The following is a 22703-nucleotide window of genomic DNA, read 5'->3' on the forward strand; positions in this document are numbered from 1 at the left end:
CAAAAACTATGTGCTTAGGAAACCATGGCTCCAAGCACACAGATATTTGAAAAGCAAATAAAGCACTGGCATAATCTCACCTGAGTCGTCATGAGTTCTGCTGAAGTGCCATGTTACTGATGAGACATTATAATGATGCTTTTTACTTCCAGTAACTCAATCCGCTTGGCCAGATCTGTGTTACACTAATTTGGCAATCATGAGGTTCCAGTGCATTTCCACCTCTAGTTTCTGAAAGAATTCTTATACTTATTAGCTTGAAAATGATGTTAAAAGTGTATGATTTTTTTTTTTTTCATTTTAAAAGGCTTTATGTGAATAAAGCCTTTTGGTCCAAATTTTAAACTTCCAGACCAAGCAATGAATAGTCCAGAAATTTTACATACTCCAATTTTTTGTGCTTTTTCACATTCTGTAGTCCGCTAAACACATTTTAAATAAGGAAAAAATTATGATAGCAATATTCCAAAAGTTGGGGAAGTTAAAAGCTGAGGAGACTATGCAAACTATCAATCATTTCAATATTCTAGTACTTTTTTTTTTCACTTTTGACCAAAGATTCTAGTGCTTTATAAAGATTAACCTAGATACAACGGCCTTCAAGTCTATTTAACCTTAAAGGCTAATGTTCTGTTTTAGGAAAATTTCCTTTCCTTAGATTTTAACTATCTGCATTTACAGGAAAACAAATTGGAGAGAACCATATAAGGCTAAAATCAAACTGACTTCAAGAAGAGTAACGGTCTACTGGATTTTGACACAGACCATACCAAGTGACTGTATAAAACAGATACCTTTTCAACTTGAAAGATATAGTTGATGCCACAATATTTTATCCATTTGCCAAACTGTATAGGTATCATCTCCGCCTTTAGAAAAAGGTGATTGACATTTAATACTACAACCATATCACTACCATGACTGTGTCAAATCAGATAAGAGAAAACAGCTTTAGTGCCCAAATGAAAGGAATTCCAGGAATTAAACAAGAGACCCTATCAGGGCAGGCAATGTGAGGGCAGGGCTCACTTGGTTTCTTCAACTTTATGAAGCTTAGACAAAGTCTTGAAATCAAAAACTAATATATCAAGTACTATAGTTCAGATATAGCAAAGTTTTCAGAAACAGAAGAATCTTGTGTTCAGATTTATATCAGATTGCAGATGCTCAAGTGCAGACATGTCCCAATGCAGTGCTTTAACTGGTTAATTGAATGCTTGGCTACCTAAAGAAGGTCTGACTGAATCATCAGTGTCCTTGCCAACCTGCTACTGCATGACTGTGTGGCCAGTTGAACGCCTCCAGCTCTAGGGCACTGGAGAGCTCACCACAAACTTCAGCAGCTTTGGATCACTTAATTTCATTCACGTTTAATCAGATAATTTTAGACCCTCCAAAATGATGCCTAAAAAAAGCTATATAAAATTACAAAAATAAAAAACTTAGGATGATTTCATTCGAGGGAGGGACAGGGTAGGAAGATGAGGGAAGGTTCTTTTATTTTTCATCACTGATTTCACCAGCAAATCTCAAAAACCCAAACCTACATCAAATAATTTAAACAGAAGTGGCATTTTCTTCATATGGAATGCAAAATGCACACATTCACATACTTACATATACATAAATATATACATATATGTTTCCTTTACAAAGTTTCAAAGGTTGCATTACCAGCATGCAAACCTCTCTTCCATGGAAATTCCTAATACTGACAAGGAATGTCTAAAATACTTAGAGACATATTTTCAGAAAACTGGACTCTCTTCTTGGCTCTTAGAGAATTTTCCTGCCAAACTTCTACCAATGATCATTTAAAAAAATTTACACCCACATTGGTAATACACATTTAAAACATATTAACAAAATGGGCAGCTTGGACTTAAGTAAAACGAGGAAAAAAAAACACCCCACAATAAAATCTAAACCCTTAGAAGGTGGAGTTGAGCTTTTTATATTCTTTTCAGCCACATTATGTTGCATCACTGTTAAAACAGAAGCAGCATATCATCCAAGATATTTGCAAATAATATGTGTCACGTTTCCCAGCTGCTATCTTTAAATGCAATTTGTACTAATCTGAGTTCTAGTTCAAAAGCATCTGGACGATCCTGAGGGTTTGCAGCCAGCATTTCCTTAATCAGTTGTTTCATTCGCCCATTCATAGACTTCTTCTTCACAGGAATGAGAAGTTCCATTTTGGGATTTTCCAGAAGCGCCTCCCCAACAGGCACAATCTCAGTTCCCTGTTTTACGTAACTCCCCAAGAGTTCCTTCTTTGTCTCTGTGTCTATGAATGTGATCCTTTCCAGCATTGCCCAGATGATAATCCCCAGAGCAAAGATGTCAGCTTTGGCTGTGTAATGTCCCTCCCACACTTCAGGAGCCATGTAGAAATCTGTTCCACATGCTGTGGAAAGGAAACACTTGTTTACACTGACAGGTTCTTCTGGGTTCTGCCCAGAGGCTGAACAAACTTTACTTAGACCAAAATCAGCCACTTTCAGTGTAGGTTCCAAGTCACTGGTATCCAACCTGCTTTGAGAAATCAGGATGTTATCAGGTTTAAGATCTCGGTGGATGATCTGGTTTTTATGCAAGAAAGCCAGGGCGCTGCTGAGCTGAAGCATGAAGCTGGTGTTAGTTTTACGATTGGGTTTCCTGGACAACAGATACTCATTCATATCTCCTCCATCACAAAAATCCATCACAAACCATAGATAATAGGCGCTTCTGGGATCAAAGGCAATTTCTCCTTTCAACGAAGTCTCTACAAGCTATAAGAAGGGAAAAAACCGATTACGGTCACCTGCACAGTTTATACAATTTAGCTGTAGAAGAAGGGAAACTGGTTAGTCTCCAATTTTAAGTGGAAATTCCATGAATCTACTATTTGGTCAGTGCCTTTATATGTGCATTTTATTTTAGACTTCAGTCCTTCAAATTGTCACTCTGTCCCACCAAATCTTTAAGTCTAGAGTAAACACTTATTTAAAAACAGCTTTATTTTGAAAAGTGTCCAACTGGCTATACGTTTTCTGCATGTGTCAGTGGAGCTGAACTCTACTCACATAGCTAATAACTTCATGAAAAGATCAAAGTTTCAGCGGCTAGACCTGGGAGACTGCCAGCTGGAGTATAAGTATCAATTAGGAAGTTCTATTCAGTGAAACTGCCTGAAAAATACTTCTTGTTCATTGCACATACACTATCAACATAATTTGTGAAATCAAGAGAAAAATGATCAAGGAACAACTAGTTGTTACAGAAATAAAGTGCTCCTATAGTTACTAATAAAAATAAGACTAGCATCATTACTTCATAAACGTCTACAGGCAGAAGGCAAATATGTTGGCTATCTCTATCACTGGATGGCTTCTAAAAATCAATTTATAAAAATTATATTTGCATTTTGACATAAAAGTTCAAGTCTGAGCTTGTATATTTGATACAAGCTGAAAAAAGAATAAATTATTGTTTTATTTATCATTATCCAATTATTACTCTATTACCTGAAAATTCAAGAGTATTAATTACTTAACTGAACATGAACTACCATTCTAAAATATAGGCACATGGTGCTTTGAAAATATTTGTCCCATGGTGTCCTTTCAGACCCACAGATTGAATAGAAACTCAGTAGGACAGCCAGAGTTGCTGAAGAGTGAGTTACGTGTTAACTTTACATTTAAACCTACTGGTACTTCCTCCTGTCATATTGCCAGGCAGAAGCAAAGAACACCTCTCCATGCCATCTCCTCCCATGGCAAACAGCAGTAATTGCAACCGTCTGCAGATGTCTTTTTTGCATGCATTTTCCTTGTTGCACGTGTTTGCCAGTGAGACAGAAAATAATAGAAAGGTACAGATCACACAATTATGTACTTGTGCACTGTTACTAAATATATTGAGATTAAAGACCAGCACCACCACTCTTACTTCATTTCCTCTCTTCTTTCTTTACTCTTAAAAGCAGACTTTCTACATAGCTTTGAGCAATGAAGAGTCTCAGCGTTCAAAGAACGGTTTAGAGTAAGGCCAGATAGTGAAGATTTTAGGCTTGACAAGCCACGTAAGATCTCTGTTCCATATTCTTCTTCCCTTTTTTTTTTAAACAATTTTTTAAAAAACGTAAAAGCTATTTTTAGCATCCAGGCCATACAAAAACAAGAAGAGGGCTATAGTTTGAGGGCCCCTGGTTGAAAGCTACAGAAATACAGAGCCCAATCTCTTTATTTTCACGTGCAGAGGATGTTAGCCATTGGTTCTCTTGCTTAAAGTCCTTCAACAGCTTCCCTGTTCTCTCAGGATACAGGCTAAGCCCTTTAACATGGACTATGGGATCCTGTGTGCTCTGACCTTTGCTGATCTTTCTCGCCTCATCTAAAACAAACTCTCCCTGTACAGTATAGTCTTACTATCTTCTTTCAATTCTTAGAATGCTTCATGTTTTTTGCTTCAAGACATCTCTATGTACAGTTCTTTCTGCTGGGGAAGTTTTGTTACTCCCTCACTTAGCTAAGTCCTTTTCACCCTAGAAGTTTCAGCTGAAATAGTTCATAAGTCCTAAACCCCAGGACTGTCCCAGGTTCCCTATAATATGCTCCTATACCATCCTGTACTTTTCATTCATGACACTTATCACAAGTATACAGACTGGCCACTAAGTTCCTGTGCATGAGATTTGTGTCCTCTGTTAACTATTTGTTTTACATTTTCTTCCAGGTGATATTTTTAACTCTCAGGAACTGATATAATGATTTCAATAGAGAACAAGGAAGATATCTGGAAAAACATGGAGAAAAATAAAAACCTGTATAGAGAATGGAGAACACCATGCATAGGGACTCTGTGGTCACCCTGCAGATTTGCTTAATTATCTTTACTAAATGTAAATATTGGTTGTCTTTACTAGATATAAATTTAGAGAAGGTACTTGCTAAATGGGTTGATGAATGTCTGGTTAACTAAATAAATCCATAGAAAAGACAATTTTTATAGAGCTATATTATTACTGAGCACTTCCTATGTGCAAGTATTCTATCTGCATCACCTCTAATTTTGACAACTCCCATGGAAGGTAGAAATTATTATTCCTATTTTAATTAGGAAGATACAGATGCTGGGAAAAAACTGGGTTATTTATCCAAGGTCATACAGCTAGCAAAAAGTACCACAAGTCAAACACAGGTCTATTAGGCTTTAAAAAATAAAAGAGATTGCTAAACAAAAAGGTGCTTTAGATTAAAAAAACAAAATCACTGAATCAAGTCTGGGAGTACTTTACATCTTAAAACCTTGAGAGGCCAGCTAATGCCTAGTTAACATAAAGGTTGCTCAATCTGGACTCAAGGATACATCAGCACTAGGTTCTATGTGTAAATGACTTTGCATTTGTAGTCCGAAAGAAATTAGTCTTCAAAATCCATCACAAAATTCAGCAAGGTTCTAGCCACTTTAAGAGGCAGTGTGGTAAGAATGTTTCCAACATTTTCTACTAGTGCAACTTATATAATGAGCACTTTTAGAAAAGTAAGCAATAAAATGAATAGGAGCTAAAGAGTTGTGTTTTATACTCACTGTCTTTAGAGAGAAAACTTCAGGGCATAGCACGCTAAAATGCAATATAAATTAGGTTCTCCAGATTGATATTTGCTCACCATACAATGCAACTTGCAAGTTTCTAATTACACTTATTAATGCGCTTGTTTTGTTGTTCCTAGTCCAAAAGCTTTTAAGAACAGACTTTTGCGCCCTGATGGTAATTTCTGAATTTAGACACACTCATGGAAAGTTGTTTCCTTTCCAAAGAATGATGGGACTTAAGAAATTTTGCTCTCGTCTTTCACTAGCTATGTCTTAAGTGTCTTTTCTCCTCAGTGAGTATAGAGCTACTGGAGATTCTGATCTAAGGCAGAAGCCAACCTGAAAAAAAAGGCTTTTCTGTTTTCCTATGTTAATGCTTTCCCCAGGTCTACAAAAGAGTAATGTGGAGGTTGAGAAATTTTTTTTCTTTCTTTCTTTTTTTTTTTTGGGTGAGGAAGATTGGCCCTGAGCTAACACCCGTTACCAATCTTCCTCTTTTTGCTTGAGGAAGATTGCCCTGAGCTAAGATCTGTGCCAGTCTTCCTCTATTTTGTATGTGGGAAACTGCCACAGCATGGCTTGATGAGTGGTGTGTAGGTGCACGCCCAGGATCCGGCCTGTGAACCCTGGACCACTGAAGCAGAGTGTGCAAACTTAACCACTATGCCACCAGGCTGGCCCCCAGAACACAAGTTTTAGCTGTGAGATAGTCCTAGGTTCAGCTCCCAATTCTGCCACTTGCTAGCTATGTGACTTTGGATAAATTCATTATCTATTCAAAGCCTCAGTTTCTTCATTTGTAATGATGATAATAATAGTACTTTCCTCATAAGATTGTTCTGAGAGACTGCCTTTAAGGCACTTAGCACAGAGCATGGAACTGAGTATTAACCCAAATGTTAGCTATTAGCACTGTTAATAATATGCAGATGCTAAGCTACCTAGTTCATGAAAATTAACTGGAATTGCATGGTTGAAAAACCACATAACCCTCTAAAAGAGCAGAGGCTTATGTTTAAATCACTGCTTTATAAAGAAATGGGTGTGGCCATTGGTTGTAGAGTTCTTCGTTTTCTTCTGTCTTCAGTTCCTAAAACTCTGACTTAAATAAGTAAACTTATTAGACTCCAGTGTTGATTACTTCTGTAGCTCCTATGTTGCCCCATTCCTATGCAGATTGGCAAGTATCATGGCATAACAGGTGGCTTATGTTATTTTTAGGTATTTGCATCACAGGTTTAAATAAAACCTTGTTTTAAAGCAAACATCTACTCAATTCTTGGCACACCCCGGTCTACTCTTAACTATATAAACACCTGCATTTAAAGGTAGGGGTTCATCTGACTCCTGCATTCCCCTTCTTGCTGACCAATGCTATGTTCAAATCATTTCTATTTCCCACTCAACCACACATACCTGTAAATAAAGGGAAGAATTAGAGCCGTGGGACATCTTTTGCACCATCCCATCTTTTTGTAGGATGCATTCCTCCAAGTGAATCACATTTGGATGTTGGCTCTTGATACTGCTTAGTGCCCAGAACTCCCGCAGGGCTAGTTCAACATTTTCGGGTGCATGGCATCGAATTTTCTTCACTGCCACCCGTGCAGAGGTCTTTCTGATGACTGCTTCATACACAACACCGTAACTACCTCGGCCTACCTCCCGTATTAGATCGTACTTTGGCTGGCTACTCACCATCTTCAAGGTCAAAGTTTCTGGAAAAATCAACAAAGTGCTCTGTTGAAATTAAAGATATCCTACTGGCTTGTATTTCTTCTTAAGTATGATTTAGTTGTCATCTGTCTTACTGTTGGCAGTGCTTGAAAGATATTTGCTATACCTTGGGCAAATCGAAATATTTTAGTAGTGATGATAATATAAGTGCTAACACTTATGTTGTACATACTTACCATGTCTCAGGAACTGTTCCAAGCATTTTAGAATATTAAATTCATTTAATCCTCACAACAATGTTCGATACTATTATCGTCATTTTATAGATGAGGAAACTAAAGCATGGAGAGGTTAAGCAACATGCTGCTTAACAACAAGGTCAAAACAGCTAGTAACGGGTGGACCTGGGATTTGAAATCAGGACATCTGGCTCTGACGACCGTAATTTTAACCGCTATACTATACAGCCTCTTACATGAACTGCTTCCAAACACCACTGTTAAAAACAAACCAAAAAATTCAGTACTCTTATTTACCAATGATGAAAAAACAAACCAACCCCTAGCTTCTCCTTAAAGCTGACACACACATAAAAAGGTCATAAAAACAGCAAAAACAAAAAGCCCTCACAGTTAGAAGTACAAATCCCTGGCTTATGCTTAGGGACTGAAAGTGAACCAGATCACGTATAGAACTGAAAACGTGTAGTTATTTTTATTATTTAAACGGCCAAACGGCATATGTTCCTATTTTAATTTTACGATATTTCCTTCTTTCTTGCAAAATAAGTGAAAATAAAGTTTGCAGAGAAAAATGTTCCTCTCAAGATAAAGTGAGCTACTTAGAATATGCTCACGTTTCTGCTGTCGAACAACAGTTGTTTAGATCTAGGTCATTTTTGCCGACAAGGACTGTCCTGCATATCAAGGGGCTCTCTGACAGAGGTCTTTGGAATTCAACTTGAGAAGTCATTTAAAGGCAGGAGCAACGGCCCTAAGAGAAACGCTCACGTGTGCAATCAAGAACGTCTAAAGCGTGCCTCCTCACTCTCCCAAGAATGTCAAGATTCTAAGGAGCTTCGGGAACAAGTTCCCATTTGCAGATTGCCACCAAGGGCGAGAAGAGTAACCTGAGACTGTACAATCTTCAAATTGCACGGTTTGGGGGAACAAAAAGCTACTCACCCTTGAGCCTGAAAAATTGGGCACAGCTACGTTAAGTCCGTAGAATAGACAATAAAGAGAATGAAAGCTGAGATTGCTTCCTAGGCCCGCCTCCTCTACTTGGACACCCACCCTTCAAACTCCCACTGCATTTCCTAGTGTCTGATTTCCTGGTCCAGAAGCCTCGGCCCCAGGCATCCGTGCATCGCCAGCTCCCAGCCGTCTCGGAGGGGCCCTGTCCTGGAAGCTCCCCCACATCCTCACCCCAAAGAGAGCCTGGGGAACGGGGAGGGCGGGTGTTTATGGAACTCCGAGATCCTGGGGCAGACACAGCACGGTGGTGCATCCCGCGCGAACCCAAGCGACCCCGGACGGCGTTCGGGCCCTCGTGCCCGCAGCGGCGACCCCGCGCCCGGACGCGGGCAGCGGGCCCTACACCTGCTGGGCGACGGACTGGAAGGGCCAGTCCCGGGCAGAGGTGTTGCCCGACGCGGCGGCGCAGGGCCCCGCTCATTGGCCGAGGGTCAGGCCCTCCCTCTCCTCGGCTGCGTCCAGAGCAAACCCGGAGGGGATCCTCCCGCGGCCCTTCGCCCCGAGGAGCCAGTCCTGCAGCTGCCCCAAGTGCTCGGGGCTGGCGGCTGAGCGCGGGGCCTGGGAAGGAGGCCCCGGGCGCGAGAGGAGGCCGCAGCTGGGGCCGCTGGCCTGAGGGAGCGGGCCGGAGGCCTGAGCAGCGCAGGCCCTGCGGGATGACTCCGCTGACAGGTCTGTGACAGGCCTCCCGGGGACCGAGGCACGGACAGAGCCCTCGGCTCTGCAGCGGGGCCGCTCTGCCAGGCCGACGGGCCGGATTTACCTCAGGGTAGCCGCCGCCGCTTCTCCCTCTCACGGCCTCTGCAGGCCGCCATTATCGGGCAGCTCGCGCCTCCGCCGCCGCGGCCTCCAGTCAGAGGCCGGCGCGCGCCCCCGTGGTGCGCGCGGACACACCCCCTTACGCTCGCGGCCACGCCCCCCTCCGGCTTTCCGTAGCGCGAGTCGCGACGCCCAGCGTCGTCCCCATTGGGCGCGCGCCCCGCACTCCGCCAGCCTCCTCCCGGCTCCCGTGGCTTTCAGGAGCCGGGAGTCGCGGAAGGTGTGCGCGCCCCGGAACGCACCACTCGTGCCCCTCCCCGTAGGGGTGGCCGGGCCCGGGAGCGGGGAGGCCACTCCACGCCTGGGGCTCGCTCGCTGTCCAGTCGCAGCGGGCGCGCACGGCCCGCGGCCCCGGGGCTGGTCTGCAGCGGCGGGGCTGGGCCTGGGGGTGCATGCGCCCGGTGCGGCCTCCCCGCCCCCCTCCCGACCTACCGAGCTGCGGGCAGGTGTGCGGGGGTCGCTGGGGTGGAATGCCTGGTGCATCTTCCTCGGCGCGGGCCTGCAGTGCTTGCTGGATGCTGGGCTCTTCTGCGGACCCGCGGGGAGGCGCGGCCCGAAGCGGGAGGCCTGGCGTCCGCGCCGCCGGGAGGGAGGCTGCACCTTTTGTCAGAGTCACTGAGCCATGTTTGCGGGCGGTGCAGTTGCCGAGGCGGCGGCGGCGCGGGGCAGGGTGCGATCATCTGGGAAGACACCGTCCCCTGCCCCGCCGGCGCGGTGGTATCTCCCTTAAAGAAGCCGGCGCCTCATTGTTCCCGGGCCGCAGCCGCGGGGAGTCTGGGGCTCCCTGCCCTGCGCGAGGAGGAGGGGGCGGCGGCCCCCGCACCCCCTGTCCGGCGGCGGCACCTGCGGGCTTGTCGTGGAGAGTCGGGATCCCGCAGGCGCGCGGCGAGAGGCGGCGGTCCGAGTCGGCCGGGGCCGGGATTGACAGCGAAGGCCTGTGACAGCCAGCCCGGGACTGTCAGTTACTCAGAGACCCGGACCAATCGGTCATTCACTTAGTTGCGCAGCTCAGTAAGCATCCGCCAGAAACGCCCATTTCTTCACCGATTCTGCACCTACTATTTGTCAATACAGTGGTTGTTCCTCCTCCCCGTGCTGTATTAAGGCACGATGTGCAAAGAATCCCTGTGATTGCTTTCAAGGATCAACTAATTACCCATTCTATTTTCTGTTCTCCATTTGTGGACCTTCTTCCGGGAGTCTAGAACTGGATTAGGTCTTTAAATTCTCTCTCCTAATCCTAAGAAAATCCCACAAAGGCAAGCTTTATTACTAACCCTGTTTTTACGGGTGAGGAAACAGACCTCTGTCTTATTTGACCAAAAGGTGTCTGGGTTGGGGGGGGCGTGGCTTGCCTTAAATACCGACTCCCCTGGTATAGCCCCCTCAACACCCCCCTCCCCTAAACCCTCCTCTGTAATCTGTTGAGACTTTTGTTCTGAGTACTATGTACTAGTCCTCAGCGATCTGCTAAACCTTGTCTGTAATTCATCTCTGCAGCCTCCTCTATCTGATATGGTACCAAGATACACCCGAGGAGAGCGTTGTCATACATTGCTGGTGGGAACGCAAAATGATGTAACTCTAATTAAGGAGATTTGGCAATATATAGCTACGTTACGTATGTATTTACTCTTTCACCCAGTAATCCTAGGTCAAATCCTAAACTAGGAATCTGTCCTAGTGATATACCGGCAAAAATATAAAAAGTTGTATACACAAGGCTATTCATTATGGCATTATTTTTATAGCAAGATTGGAAACTGCTCACATGTCAATAAAGAACTGGCTGAATATAGTACATACACAGGATGGAGTGCTATGCAGCTGTAAAAAGATCAGGAAGATTTCATATATATGCTAATAAACATGCTAATATGGAGTAATGTCCATATATTGTGAAGTGACATAAGCAAGGAGCATAATAGTGTTTATAGCATGTGTAAGTAACGGAGAGATATAAATATACATTAATTGCTTATACTTAAAAGTTAAACAATGGAAGAATAAACTGTAATCTTCTAAAAATGGTTTCTTATATGGGATGGAAGGGGTACGGATGGAAATGAGACTTCTGTCAATGTACCTTATTATATAGTTACTATTTTGGAACCTTGTAAATGTTTTGCATATTTATAAAACAAAGTTCAATAAAAAGAATAAAACGTCCCATCAAAACTAAAAACAAGTGGAAACAAATGAACCATCTGTATATCAAATTGGTGGCTTAACTACACAGAGAATCATTTCCAGTGGCTTTATAAGTATTTTGACTGCCGCCCTGATGAGATGTAGTCTAAAGACAAGGTGAACTGCATAGAAATATTAAATGCGTTCGTTCGTTTTATTGTTAGTAGTAATATTGATATTGCTGTTTTGAAACTATGATAGGTATATTTTTGGATAAAGCAAATAATTGTGTTAATGGCATTAGGAATCAAGATTTTCAAAGTATGAGAAAAAGAGTTACAAGTATTAAAGATGCTTAGGCTAATCTTAGACCTGAGTTAGATATCAATGAATGAAGTTTGTATTTTTGCCTTAAAAAATGTATTTTCTAGCTGTCTCCTGAAAAGGCCAAGAAGCAATGACCAACCCAATAGTAATGAACACTCATAGTGCACAGATTTGGTGACTAAACACTATTTTCCAGTTGAAAAAGAAAATTAAGAATTAAACAAAGAAAATCAAGATTCCTTTGATAAATGGCTGGTTCCAGACCTGGAGCAGGAAGGATAAGGTTGGGTCCTCCTGTTCCTGGAAGCCAGGAAGCTATCAAAGACTATTGGAGTCCTGTAAAAATGACTGAGGAACCAATACAAAGGGGCCCCACTGGCCAAAGATGAAATAATTTGAGGATTAAACGAAAAATAATGACTTCAATAGATTACAACATATAAAATACATAAAAATCCATTAATCAATAACAGTACTTAAGGAAAACAACACATTTGTGATCAATGGAGTTTTATAGGGAATCAACTAATTGCTCTGAACGTTAATAAATAAAGGGAAATAAACATTTTTCTGGTTTTTCCCTGATGAGTTATATCGCAGGTAACCAAACAGTAGATAAGAAGTTTTTTATGCATGAATTCCAACCAATAAGTGCAGAAGAAATGATAGAATTGGAGAAGCACGATTTTGCAAACCTTAATGAAATAATGAGCCTAAGCAGCAATCGTGAAATGATGCTAAGACAATTGGATGAAAAGTTCTGAGGGAGTTTTGTAAGGAGAGCCTAGACTGACGCTGCCAGAACCCACTGACCAATCTTAAAATCACTAAGAGAAGGATACTGTGTTCTCCATGAAATATTCTTGCCCCCCCAAAAAAGGAAAGAATCTAAGCCTAATCAAGGCAAGATCTAATTACCAGTTTACCAGAAATATATGGGGGATAGATAAACAGCACAATCAGCCAAACTCAAGATGTGGGATATTCCACGGGACAAGTGACCTGGTTTCTACAACAAATTCATGGCATGAAAGTAAAAAAGAATGTTAAAGGATAAAACTCAAGACACTTATAAAATGAGAAAACCTTATGTGGATCCTAATTCAAGTGAGCCAACTGTCGAAAAAGGTATCTGATTGTCTCAAATTAGAACTGCACGCTGACGTACCGTTGGTAAAATGAAATGAGGTCTGGGATATGCTTTAAAATACTCCACAGGTAGCAAAGCAAGCAAAAAGAGGAAGACTAGTAAAACAGTGATAGTTGTTGAAACTTGCTTCTGGGAACGTGGAGTTCGTTACACTATTCTACTTTTGTGTATATTTGTTTTTCATAATAAAAAGTTAGACAACCATGCTCATTATCTTGGCCAGCTGGGAGTTTGGATGTAGCAACCCTGCCACCTGGTGGCACATTAGTGCAGCTGCTGCACAGGCCTAAGGCAGGTCTGAATTCCCAGACCTGTCTAGAGCCGCGTCATTGAGAAATTTCACAGGAGCTCTAGGATGTGGGTAGTATTAGCATACCATTTTACACTTGGGGAAACTGAAATCAGAGAGACTCATAACTTAAGTTCCTAGTAAGTCACTGGGGGAGCCAAGACTCCAGGTCCCAAGTGCCATAAATTGCTGTGTTTCTGGACTTTTCCTGTCTGAACAAAGGGGTCATAGGGGAAGAAACAAGTGGAGATGCCCCCAATTAGAATGAGTCCACAGGAAGCAGATCATCAGGGAGTAATTTCACCTATAAACTACAGATAAATATAAATAGGTAATACAAATGTAAATAAATAATAGGTAATATTCATATTATCTCCTGTGCCAGGCACTTTGCAAAGAGCTGTTTATACATTATCTTTTTTATGCTGCATTCATCCTGTGAGGTACACACTGTTACTACTCCCCTTTTACAACTGAGGAAACCGAGGTTCTAAGAGGTGAGAGGACTCGTCCAAAGTCACACAGCTAGGAACTGTCTGAATTGGGACTTGAACCCAGGTCTGACTACAATGCCAGTGTGTTCTGTAATTAATTTCTTTGAAATATAGTTTACATACAGGGAAATAAATGCTCACATCTTCAGTGTATATTGCTTGTGTTTTTAACATCTAGCAACTATTAAATACTGCTTGCCTCGCTTTAGCATGAATGCAAGTATTAATTTCTTCCTGGGTAGTGTACTCACATTTTCTAAGTCTGAATGGGCCACGGTAAGGTCAGAGTTCACAGTTCTGCCCAGAGCTGACCAGGCCTCTGATGATGTTCTCTTCTTGCGGAAAGAGGTGGCTCCTTGTATTTTTGTTTCCTGTGTTCTTTTCGAGGGATCTCCATCATGCCTACCCAGCCACTTAAACGTACAGTTAAGTCAGTGGTTTGCAAAAGGGGTGATCTTGCTTCTCAGGGGACATTTGGCGGTATCTGGAGACGTTTTTGGCTGTCACGACTGGGAGGGTAGGTGCTACAGGGATCCAGTAGGTAGAGACCAAGGATGCTGCCAAACATCCTGCCATGCACAGGACAGTCCCCCCCAATAAAGAATTATCCTGCTCAAAATGTTAGCCGCGTGGACATTGAGAACCTCTGATCTAAGTAACCACAGTAGACTTGCTATGCAAATGCTGTTTCAAGGCAAGTCTCTTCATCACCTTTCCCACCAGATTTCTGGCCCTAAATTCCTCCCCTTTAGAAATTCTGGAGGCATCATTGATGCTTTGTAGAGGCTTAGTACCCTCTGAAGTCATCTCACCCTGGGCCAGCCACCAGGTGTTATCAAAATTCCAGAAAATTATTGAGGAAAACTCACCAGGCCTACCAGCGACTGTTTGTGGGAGCAGCTCTTACCTTGCCATAGCAGGGAGAATCCCCATCAGTGTTCCCTCCCCTCTCCTTCCAAAGCTGGGGGAGTCCCAGCCCCATCTTTGCAGGGGGAGGCTGATAGAGAAACTCCTTTAAGGAGAGTGCCAGCTCTGACACTAATGAGCTGTGGTGACCTTGAACAAGTCTTCTCCCTGCTCTGGGCCTCAGTTTCCCTATTTGCATAATGAGGGGTCTGACCAGCTCATCTCTAAGGATCCTTCCAGTACCGACAGTCTGATTCTTCAATCCTACACCTCCACTATTCTCATACCAAGAAGACTGAAATGTTTATTTCTGGTGCAGCCCCCCGACAAGTGATTTAGGGGCCCAAGAAGGTCATATGCCAGGTACAACTTGAGCTGTTTTGTCTTTGGATGGGTCCTAGTTGTCTCCTGGGTGAGGACTGAGAACAGCTGGAGCAGTTGATAGTTAAGATCAAGCTCCGTATCCCCTGCCCTTGGCGCCAAGAGCTGCTGCTGGGTGGTGGCCCCGTCTGAGAACCACAGTGGATAAGAGTTGAGGGCTGCAAGAAAAGGTCACAAGAGCATTCCACACAGAGCATTCGCTCAGCTCCTCAGCAGGTACTGAGATGATAAAGCTTGGGCTGCCTCTGATGCTTCTGGTTGCTTCATGTTATAAGAGCAGAAACCCAACTCAAACTGACTTAGAGGAAATGATTGGCATGCTTGCCTGAGAAGAATGACTTTGGGAGGGCTTCAGAAAAGGTTTGATTCAGCTGCTCACATATCACCAAAGACCCAGCTTCCTTTGCTCTGCCTTTAATGATGCTGACTTCATCTTAAACCTGGCTTCTCTCAAGGGCCCAGGTGGTCAACAGTGTTCCTGGGGATTCAGCCTCAGGAGTTTGCATCCCACAGGAACAGGAAAATCAGCTTCTCCATTCCTCAGACAACAGTCCTGGAACTGGAGTCTTTTTAGACCTGATTGGCTCATCTAGGGTCATGGGCCCTTGCTTAACCAAGCTCTGTGTCCTGGAGGATGGGGCTTACTCACGCTGGCTTAAATCCAGAGGCTGGGGAGCAGCTAGCAAATGTCACTGCACATACCCCTCCTGAGGAGTCAACTTGTGCCTGGCACACAGTGGGCACTTTATTCATTAAGTCAACAGCCATTTAGTGAGGACCTACTACGTGCAAGAAATTATGCTAGATGCTGGTGAAGAAGCAGTGAAGAAGAAGATAAGGCCCCTGCCCTCATGGCCCTCGTAGTCTAGTAGGGGAGACAGACAGCTAAACAGGTAAAGACAGTACAATGTAATTAGTGCCTGAAGCGGGTTATATGAGCCCAGAAGAGGGGACCCTAAGCTGTTCTTACATGAAGGGGGTGGGGGGTCAGGGAAAGCTTTTGAGAGGAGGTGACATTTAAATTGAGACTTGAGGGTCAAAGTGAGAAGCTTGGACACTCCTTTAATTAATTAATTAATTAATTAATTAATTAAATTTTGCTGAGGAAGATTCACCCTGACCTAATGTGTGTCAGTCTTCCTCTATTTTGTATGTGGGTCACCACCACAGCATGGTCCACACCTGGGAACCAAACCTGGGCTGCTGAACCGGAGCATGCTGAATTTAACCACTAGGCCACAGGGCCGGCCCCTGGACACACCTTTAAATTGACATTCTTTGAATACTTGGTCAATGGTTATTTAGAGCAGAGGTTGCGTGCTGTTTGGGTGAAGGGCAGAGAAGGAGGCCCCAGGTAACTGCACTTAGCTTGTCGATGGTCCTGAGTAATCGGGCCCCGGACAAACCTGTAGACCCCATTCAGCAAAAGACTAAAGGCCTGCTACTCAGCGTAGGCCCGAATGTCATCTTGCTGCTAACCTCCCAGCCCCAAAGCCTTACCTATGTTTTCCTCCCAGCAGTGTACAGAGCTCCCTGAACAGTGCTAGTAAATGTAATATTCCCCACCATGTATAGGAGCCTAAGAGGGAGGCACTGCCCCAGGTACTGGGGCCGTGGCCATGAGCAGAACAGGCACAGGGTCTGCTCACCACGGAGCTAACCTTCTTATTTACTTCCACAAGGATCATGGAAAGAGACACATAAACACAGTGGTGGAAAGTGCCATGAAGAAGAAGCTCTAGAGCCCACGAGGCTTGTTAGTAGGCAGGGAGTAGAGGTCGGAGGCTGGAAGCTCTCTCTGAGCACGTGACATTTATGCTAAGAAATGACTGATGAGTAGCAACTAGCCGAGTGAGCAGTGGAGGGAAGAGCACCCTAGGCAGTGGGAATATATGTGCCCAGCTGCTCTACCCAGGATTGAGCTGGAAGTTTAAATCAGGAGTTGGGGGAAGCAATGCAGGGGAAAGTTTTAGGAAGGTCCATGGTGGCTATAGACACAAGCCTTGTCTCCAGCCCAACTTTAACAATAATAAAGCCCCTATCTTTTTTCTTTTATCACTCCTTTTTTAAAAAAAATTATTTTATTGCGATCATATTGGCTTATAACACTGTGTAAATTTCAGGTGTACATTATTATATATCAGGTTCTGTATAGACTGCATCGTGCTCACCACCAATAGTCTAGTTTTCATCTGTCCCCACACAATGTGCCCCTTTACCCCTCTCACCCTCCCCCATCCCCTTCCCTCTGGTAACCACTACTCTGTTCTCCTTATCCATGTGTTTGTTGTCTTCCACATATGAGTGAAATCTTACAGTATTTGTCTTCCTCTCTCTGGCTTATTTCACTTAGCATAATACCCTCAAGCTCCATCCATGTTGTCGCAAGTGGCATGATTTTGTCTTTTATTATTGCTGAGTAGTATTCCACTGTGTATACATACTTCATCTTCTTTATCCATTCATCCATTGATGGGCATTTTGGTTGCTTCCACATCTTGGCTACTGTGAATATTGTTGTGATGGCAAAGCCCATATCTTTATCTCCCCATCTGTCTGATTCCTGTTCCTATTTCCTACCAGGACCAGATCCCAATTGAAGGGGGAAGAGGTGAGATGATCAGCCTTAAAATGCCAACACAAGGGAGGGGCCAGATCCTGGAGGGTTGTGTAGACCATGTTATGCTATGTTATGTTACGGATTCGGAGATAAAAGCAATGGATCATCAAAGGTTTTTTTTTATGTTGTGGTAAAATATACATAATGTAAAATTTGCTGGTTTAATCCTTTTTAAGTGTACAGTTCAGTGGCATTAAGTACATTCACACTGTTGTGCAACCATTACTACTCTCTATCTCCAGAAGTTTTTCATCTTCCCAAACTGAAACTCTGCACCCATTAAATAATAACTCCCTGTTCTTGTCCCCTCAGCCCCTGGCAACCACTATTCTACTTTCTATCTTTATGAAGTTGACTATTCTAGGTAACTCAAATAAGCATTCTATGATATATAACAATATTTGTTGTTTTCTGCCTGGTTTCTTTCACTTAGCACAATGTCTTCAAGGTTCAGCTATGTTGTAGCATGTGTCAGAATTTCTTCATTTTTAAGGCTGAATAATCTTCCATTGTATGTATATATCACATTTTGTTTATCCATTCATCCATTGATTTTTTTTTTTTTTTTTTGAGGAAGGTTAGCCCTAAGCTAACTGCTGCCAATCCTCCTCTTTTTGCTGAGGAAGACTGGCCCTGAGCTAACATCCGTGCCCATCTTCCTCTACTTTCTATGTGGGATGCCTACCACAGTATGGCTTGCCAAGTGGTGCCATGTCCGCACCCGGGATCCGAACCAGCGAACCCAGGGCCACCGAAGCAGAACTTGCGAACTTAACCACTGCGCTACCAGGCCAGCCCCTCATTGACTTTTGTTTATCCATTCCATCACCAAACACTTTCATCACCAAAGGGTTTTAAGTACAGGTTTAAAACATGATCAGATTTCCAGTTTAAAAGATCACTTAGCTGCCAGCTCGAGATTGGACCAAGGATGTGCAAGAAGGACGTAGGGAGGTCAGTTGCAAAGGTCTAGATGAGAGATGAAGGTGGTGCGGACTAGGCTGTGGTCAGGGAGAAGGACAGGGGGGACATTGCAGATTTGGAAGTCTGCGGTGGGAAAGAGGAATCATTCAGGAGTACTGGCCAGAACTCAGTTTTCCTTAAGGACCAGAGCAGAGGGAGTCCATTGAGCTGCAGATAAGATGCCCTCTCTCCACATCTCAGCGCTTCCTGCTCATGAGCTCTGCTTTGTGGGGAACTCAGACTGAACCACCAAGAAACTTTTTGACGTTGTAAAGCTGAGTCCCAAACTCAGGACCAAGAGAGGTTCTGTCTTGTGAGTTCTTCTCATGCCAGTCAGGCTTGTGGAGACACGCTGTGTACCACTGCATTATCTGCTGAAGGTTCTAGCTCAAATTCTGGCTAAATTGTAGGTGATTCTAGCTAAGAAGGCGGGTTACTGAGCTGGACTCTAGTTATGCTGTGTGCTCATAGCTTGCTTCTCCCACTGCTGGCGGAGCTATACAACCTTTTAGCAAAGCAATTTGTCAATATTTACCAAATACTCTTTCAAAAATCCATCCCACTTCTGAGAGTCTAGCCTAAGGAGATCATTAAAAATGTGGCATTCCCTGTAGCACTATTGATAGCAGTGAGAAACTAAAAGAAAATATGCGTCCAGCAATATATCCTTAGGATGGGATATTCTGCAGCCATTAAAACATAGGCATTCTCATGCCACAACTAGAAGGACCCACAACTAAGATGTACAACTATGTACTGGGGGCATTTGGGGAGATAAAGCAGAAAAAAAAAAAAGATTGGCAACCATTGTTAGCTCAGGTGCCACTCTTTAAAAAAAAATAGGCATTCTCAAAAGAGCAAATCCTGTTAAACAGGTGAAACTAATCTATGGGGAAGAGGGGTGGTTATTGATGGGGAAAGTGAAGGAGTCTTCTGGGGTGATGGAAATGTTCTGTATCTTGATCTGGGTTATATGGGTAGATACGTATGTAAAAGTTCATTGAACTCTACGCTTCATGTTTGCGTTGTCTGCTGTATGTAAACGAGACCTTAAAGTAAAAGAATGAGTTCTGAAGGCAATGTAGGGTGCCCACTAGAATGTAAGCTCCCAGAGAGAAGCGGTTTGTCTGTTCTCCTGGCTGCTGTGTGCTCAGAGCCTAGAACAATGCTCAACACACAGTAGACCCTCGGAAAAAACCTATTGGCTTGTTATAGAAAATGCTTAGGATAGGGGCTGGCCCCGTGGCCGAGTGGTTAAGTTCGCGCGCTCCGCTGCAGGCGGCCCAGTGTTTCGTTAGTTCGCAATCCTGGGCGCGGACATGGCACTGCTCATCAGACCACGCTGAGGCGGCGTCCCACATGCCACAACTAGAAGAACCCACAACGAAGAATACACAACTATGTACCGGGGGGCTTTGGGGAGAAAAAGGAAAAAATTAAAAAAAATTAAAAAAAAAAAGAAAATGCTTAGGATAAAGCATTAAATGAAAAAAATTCCCAAATTTGCACAACTATTAAGTACATTATGATTACAATGTTGTAAAAATGATGGACAGGAAAACAATCAGAGGGAAATGAAGTGAAATGGTGTTGGTTGGGTTAAATGGTGGGATTACAAGAGGTGATTTTTAGTTTCTTTGATGAATGTCTTCTTTCCATCCTGTCTGTGATTCTGTGTGTAACATTATTTGGAAATAGCAGCTAACATTGAGTGAGTGCTTATTCTGTGCCAGGCTTTACACTTCATAAATGTACGCTTTAAATTTTTTAACTTGGGGCTGGCTGGGTGGTGCAGCGGTTGAGTTCGCATGTTTCGCTTCTCAGCGGCCCGGGGGTCGTCGGTTCGGATCCCGGGTGTGGACATGTCACCGCTTGGCAAAAGCCATGCTGTGGTAGGTGTCCCACGTATAAAGTAGAGGAAGATGGGCATGGATGTTAGCTCAGGGCTGGTCTTCCTCAGCAAAAAAAGAGAAGGATTGGCAGTTGTTAGGTCAGGGCTAATCTTCCTCAAAAACAAAAAAAACACGACTTTTTTAAACTCATTTAATTTTCACAACTCTATTAAGTAGGTGTTTATCCCTATTTTACAGGTGGGGAAACTGGCTCAGATAAGTTAAAGAATCTCACCAAAGCCACACAGCCCTAAGTGGCAGAACTGGGAGGGAGGCCCAGCAGCAGTCTGGCTCCAGTGGTGAAGCAACACTATGCCACACTGCCCCTCAAGAGCTAATGTCAAAAACCTGAATTCAAGGCCTTCGTGACTGTGAGCCCCTGGACAAATGGGCCTCTTTGCTCCCCTCGCCCTGTGGTTGACCCTGTCTCCTGGGAGGCCCCAAATGGTCAAGCACTCGAAGGAATGGAGAGGTGAGTGAGGGATGGAGGCCAGAACCGGAAGAGAAGAGGTGAGCACAGAGGTCAAGTCCTGCTCCAAGCAGAGCCGTGTTTTCCCCGGGCAGGAACAGATGTTCCGGTCACCCTGTTCTGCACTCCAGAAACCCAGGGAGAGCCCCTCTCCCCAGCTGGCCCCGTCCCTGCCCCCCTGGGGCTGTCACGAGGCCTGGACCAACAGGCCTGGTTCTGCTGTCCACGGGAAAGGCGGCTTCCTGGAAGCTCATCCCCTCCCCCACCGCATCCAGTCAACTCTGTTCCTGGAAGTTGAAGGAACTGGGCCACAGTGTCACCATGGCCGGAGCCCATGCCTGTCTTTGGCTCTCACCACCCACTGGAGGGCTTGGTGTTGCTGGCAGATAGGATTTGAGTTCCTGCCCAGCCACTCACCTGTTGTGTGGCCTGGGGCAAGTTACTTGACCTCTCACGAGCCTCAGTTTCCTCACATATAGCATGGAGATACTAAAAGTACCTGAAGGAATTGAACAATGTGGGTGACGCACTTGGCACCATGGCCTGGCACCCCACAGCACTCAAAACAGGGTAACTGTTGTATTATTATTATCCGGCTACCCTCATCCTCTTCAGGGCCATGGAAGGCTTGAAGAGATGGGCCGACGAGGCATTCAAATGTCTTGGCTGCCAGGAGGGAATGCCTTTCTAATCAGCACACACGTCAGAGTCTAGTTATTAATACCCAGCCGGCCCCACCAGCTCTTGGATGTAGCATTCCAAAGACGAGGTGGAGAGGTGGGGAGGATGGGGCTGGGGAACAGGTGGCTGAGGCCGGAGGGCCGAGGGCCGAGGGCTGGAGCAGGAGCCCTCCCTCTGCATGGGAGCAACCCTTCCCAGCCTAGCAGGCAGCACTTGGCCCTTCTCCCGCCAGACAGCCTCCACCTGCAGTCTAGGGTCTGGGAAGGTGCGAAATTCCGGCATGAAGTTGAGCTCCTGGCAGTCAAATCCTGAGTCCCCTGAGGGCACAGCACTGTCCTTCCGGGGATCCAATGCCCAAGTGAGCAGGGTCCCCCACAAGAGACAAATCAACTCTCGGAATTGTGGAGTGTCGAAGGTAGCAGGGGGCTGAGAGAGCCCTCACCTGCCCTGGGGGCTTCGAGCCCAGCCTCTGGGCTCAGACAGACCAGGGTGACTGGGAACCTCTATCTATATTCCTCAGACTCGGTTTCCTCACTGTTAACCGGGAATTATTATTATAATTTTCTGCCCCTTCCTGTAATATCAACATTTTTATTTGGCTGTTGAAAGAACAAATTCCTATACAGCGCAGAGCTCTGCGTGCAGCAGGCGTTCAACACCTTCATTTCACACTGACTTCCTTCTGTTCCTTCCCGTGTCAGTGGTGGCAGACCTCAAGGAACAAAGATCTTCCAAGAATTTCCCATTCCCCAACCTGAGCTAACAATTGTATCAGACAGTGCTTCTTTGCCTTCTTATATTGATTTTAAAAAGATTAACAACCTTATTTTTTTTAGAGCATTTTTAGGTGCACAGCAAAATGGAGCAGAAAGTACAGATAGTCCCCATATACCTCCTGCACCCCCCGACAGCCTTCCCGACTGTGTGCACCAGACGGGTACATTTGTTACAATCAGTGAACCAGCAATGACATGTCATCACCCAAAGCCTGTAGTTTACATTAGACTTCACTCTTGGTGTGTATGGGTTTTGACAAATGTGTAGTGGCCTATATCCACCATTATAG

At 44.3% G+C, this 22703-nt stretch overlaps 1 protein-coding gene and 2 long non-coding RNA genes across 6 annotated transcripts in view; 2 read left to right on the plus strand and 1 right to left on the minus strand.

The window, feature by feature from the left end:
• Positions 1-10024, minus strand: PDIK1L (PDLIM1 interacting kinase 1 like). Of its 4 annotated transcripts, none has more exons than XM_014855002.3 (3): positions 9280-10024; positions 7003-7304; positions 1-2777 (listed from the first exon to the last, which is right to left on the minus strand). In XM_014855002.3, exons 2-3 carry the CDS (start codon positions 7285-7287, stop codon positions 2037-2039), a joined length of 1026 nt encoding a protein of 341 aa, XP_014710488.1. In that variant the 5' UTR covers positions 7288-7304; positions 9280-10024; the 3' UTR covers positions 1-2036. The 4 variants fall into 4 exon arrangements, with proteins under 4 accessions (XP_014710488.1, XP_014710489.1, XP_070366750.1 ...); XM_014855003.3 differs by having other exon boundaries at positions 9768-9933; XM_070510649.1 differs by lacking the exon at positions 9280-10024 and adding an exon at positions 8559-9269.
• The window catches only part of LOC106840040 (uncharacterized), a 19829-nt gene continuing 6177 nt past the window's right edge, over positions 9052-22703 (plus strand). The window contains exons 1-2 of the long non-coding RNA XR_006527692.2: positions 9052-9188; positions 20686-20959. This is a non-coding gene — a long non-coding RNA (uncharacterized lncRNA). The remainder of the gene's footprint in view (positions 9189-20685; positions 20960-22703) is intronic.
• LOC139045346 (uncharacterized) lies at positions 10215-11857 on the plus strand. The gene is made up of 2 exons (XR_011503541.1): positions 10215-10346; positions 10836-11857. It is a non-coding gene; the product is annotated as an uncharacterized lncRNA (long non-coding RNA).

This window comes from Equus asinus, chromosome 5, assembly GCF_041296235.1.
Source record: "Equus asinus isolate D_3611 breed Donkey chromosome 5, EquAss-T2T_v2, whole genome shotgun sequence".
In the NCBI taxonomy this organism is placed as follows: domain Eukaryota; kingdom Metazoa; phylum Chordata; class Mammalia; order Perissodactyla; family Equidae; genus Equus; species Equus asinus.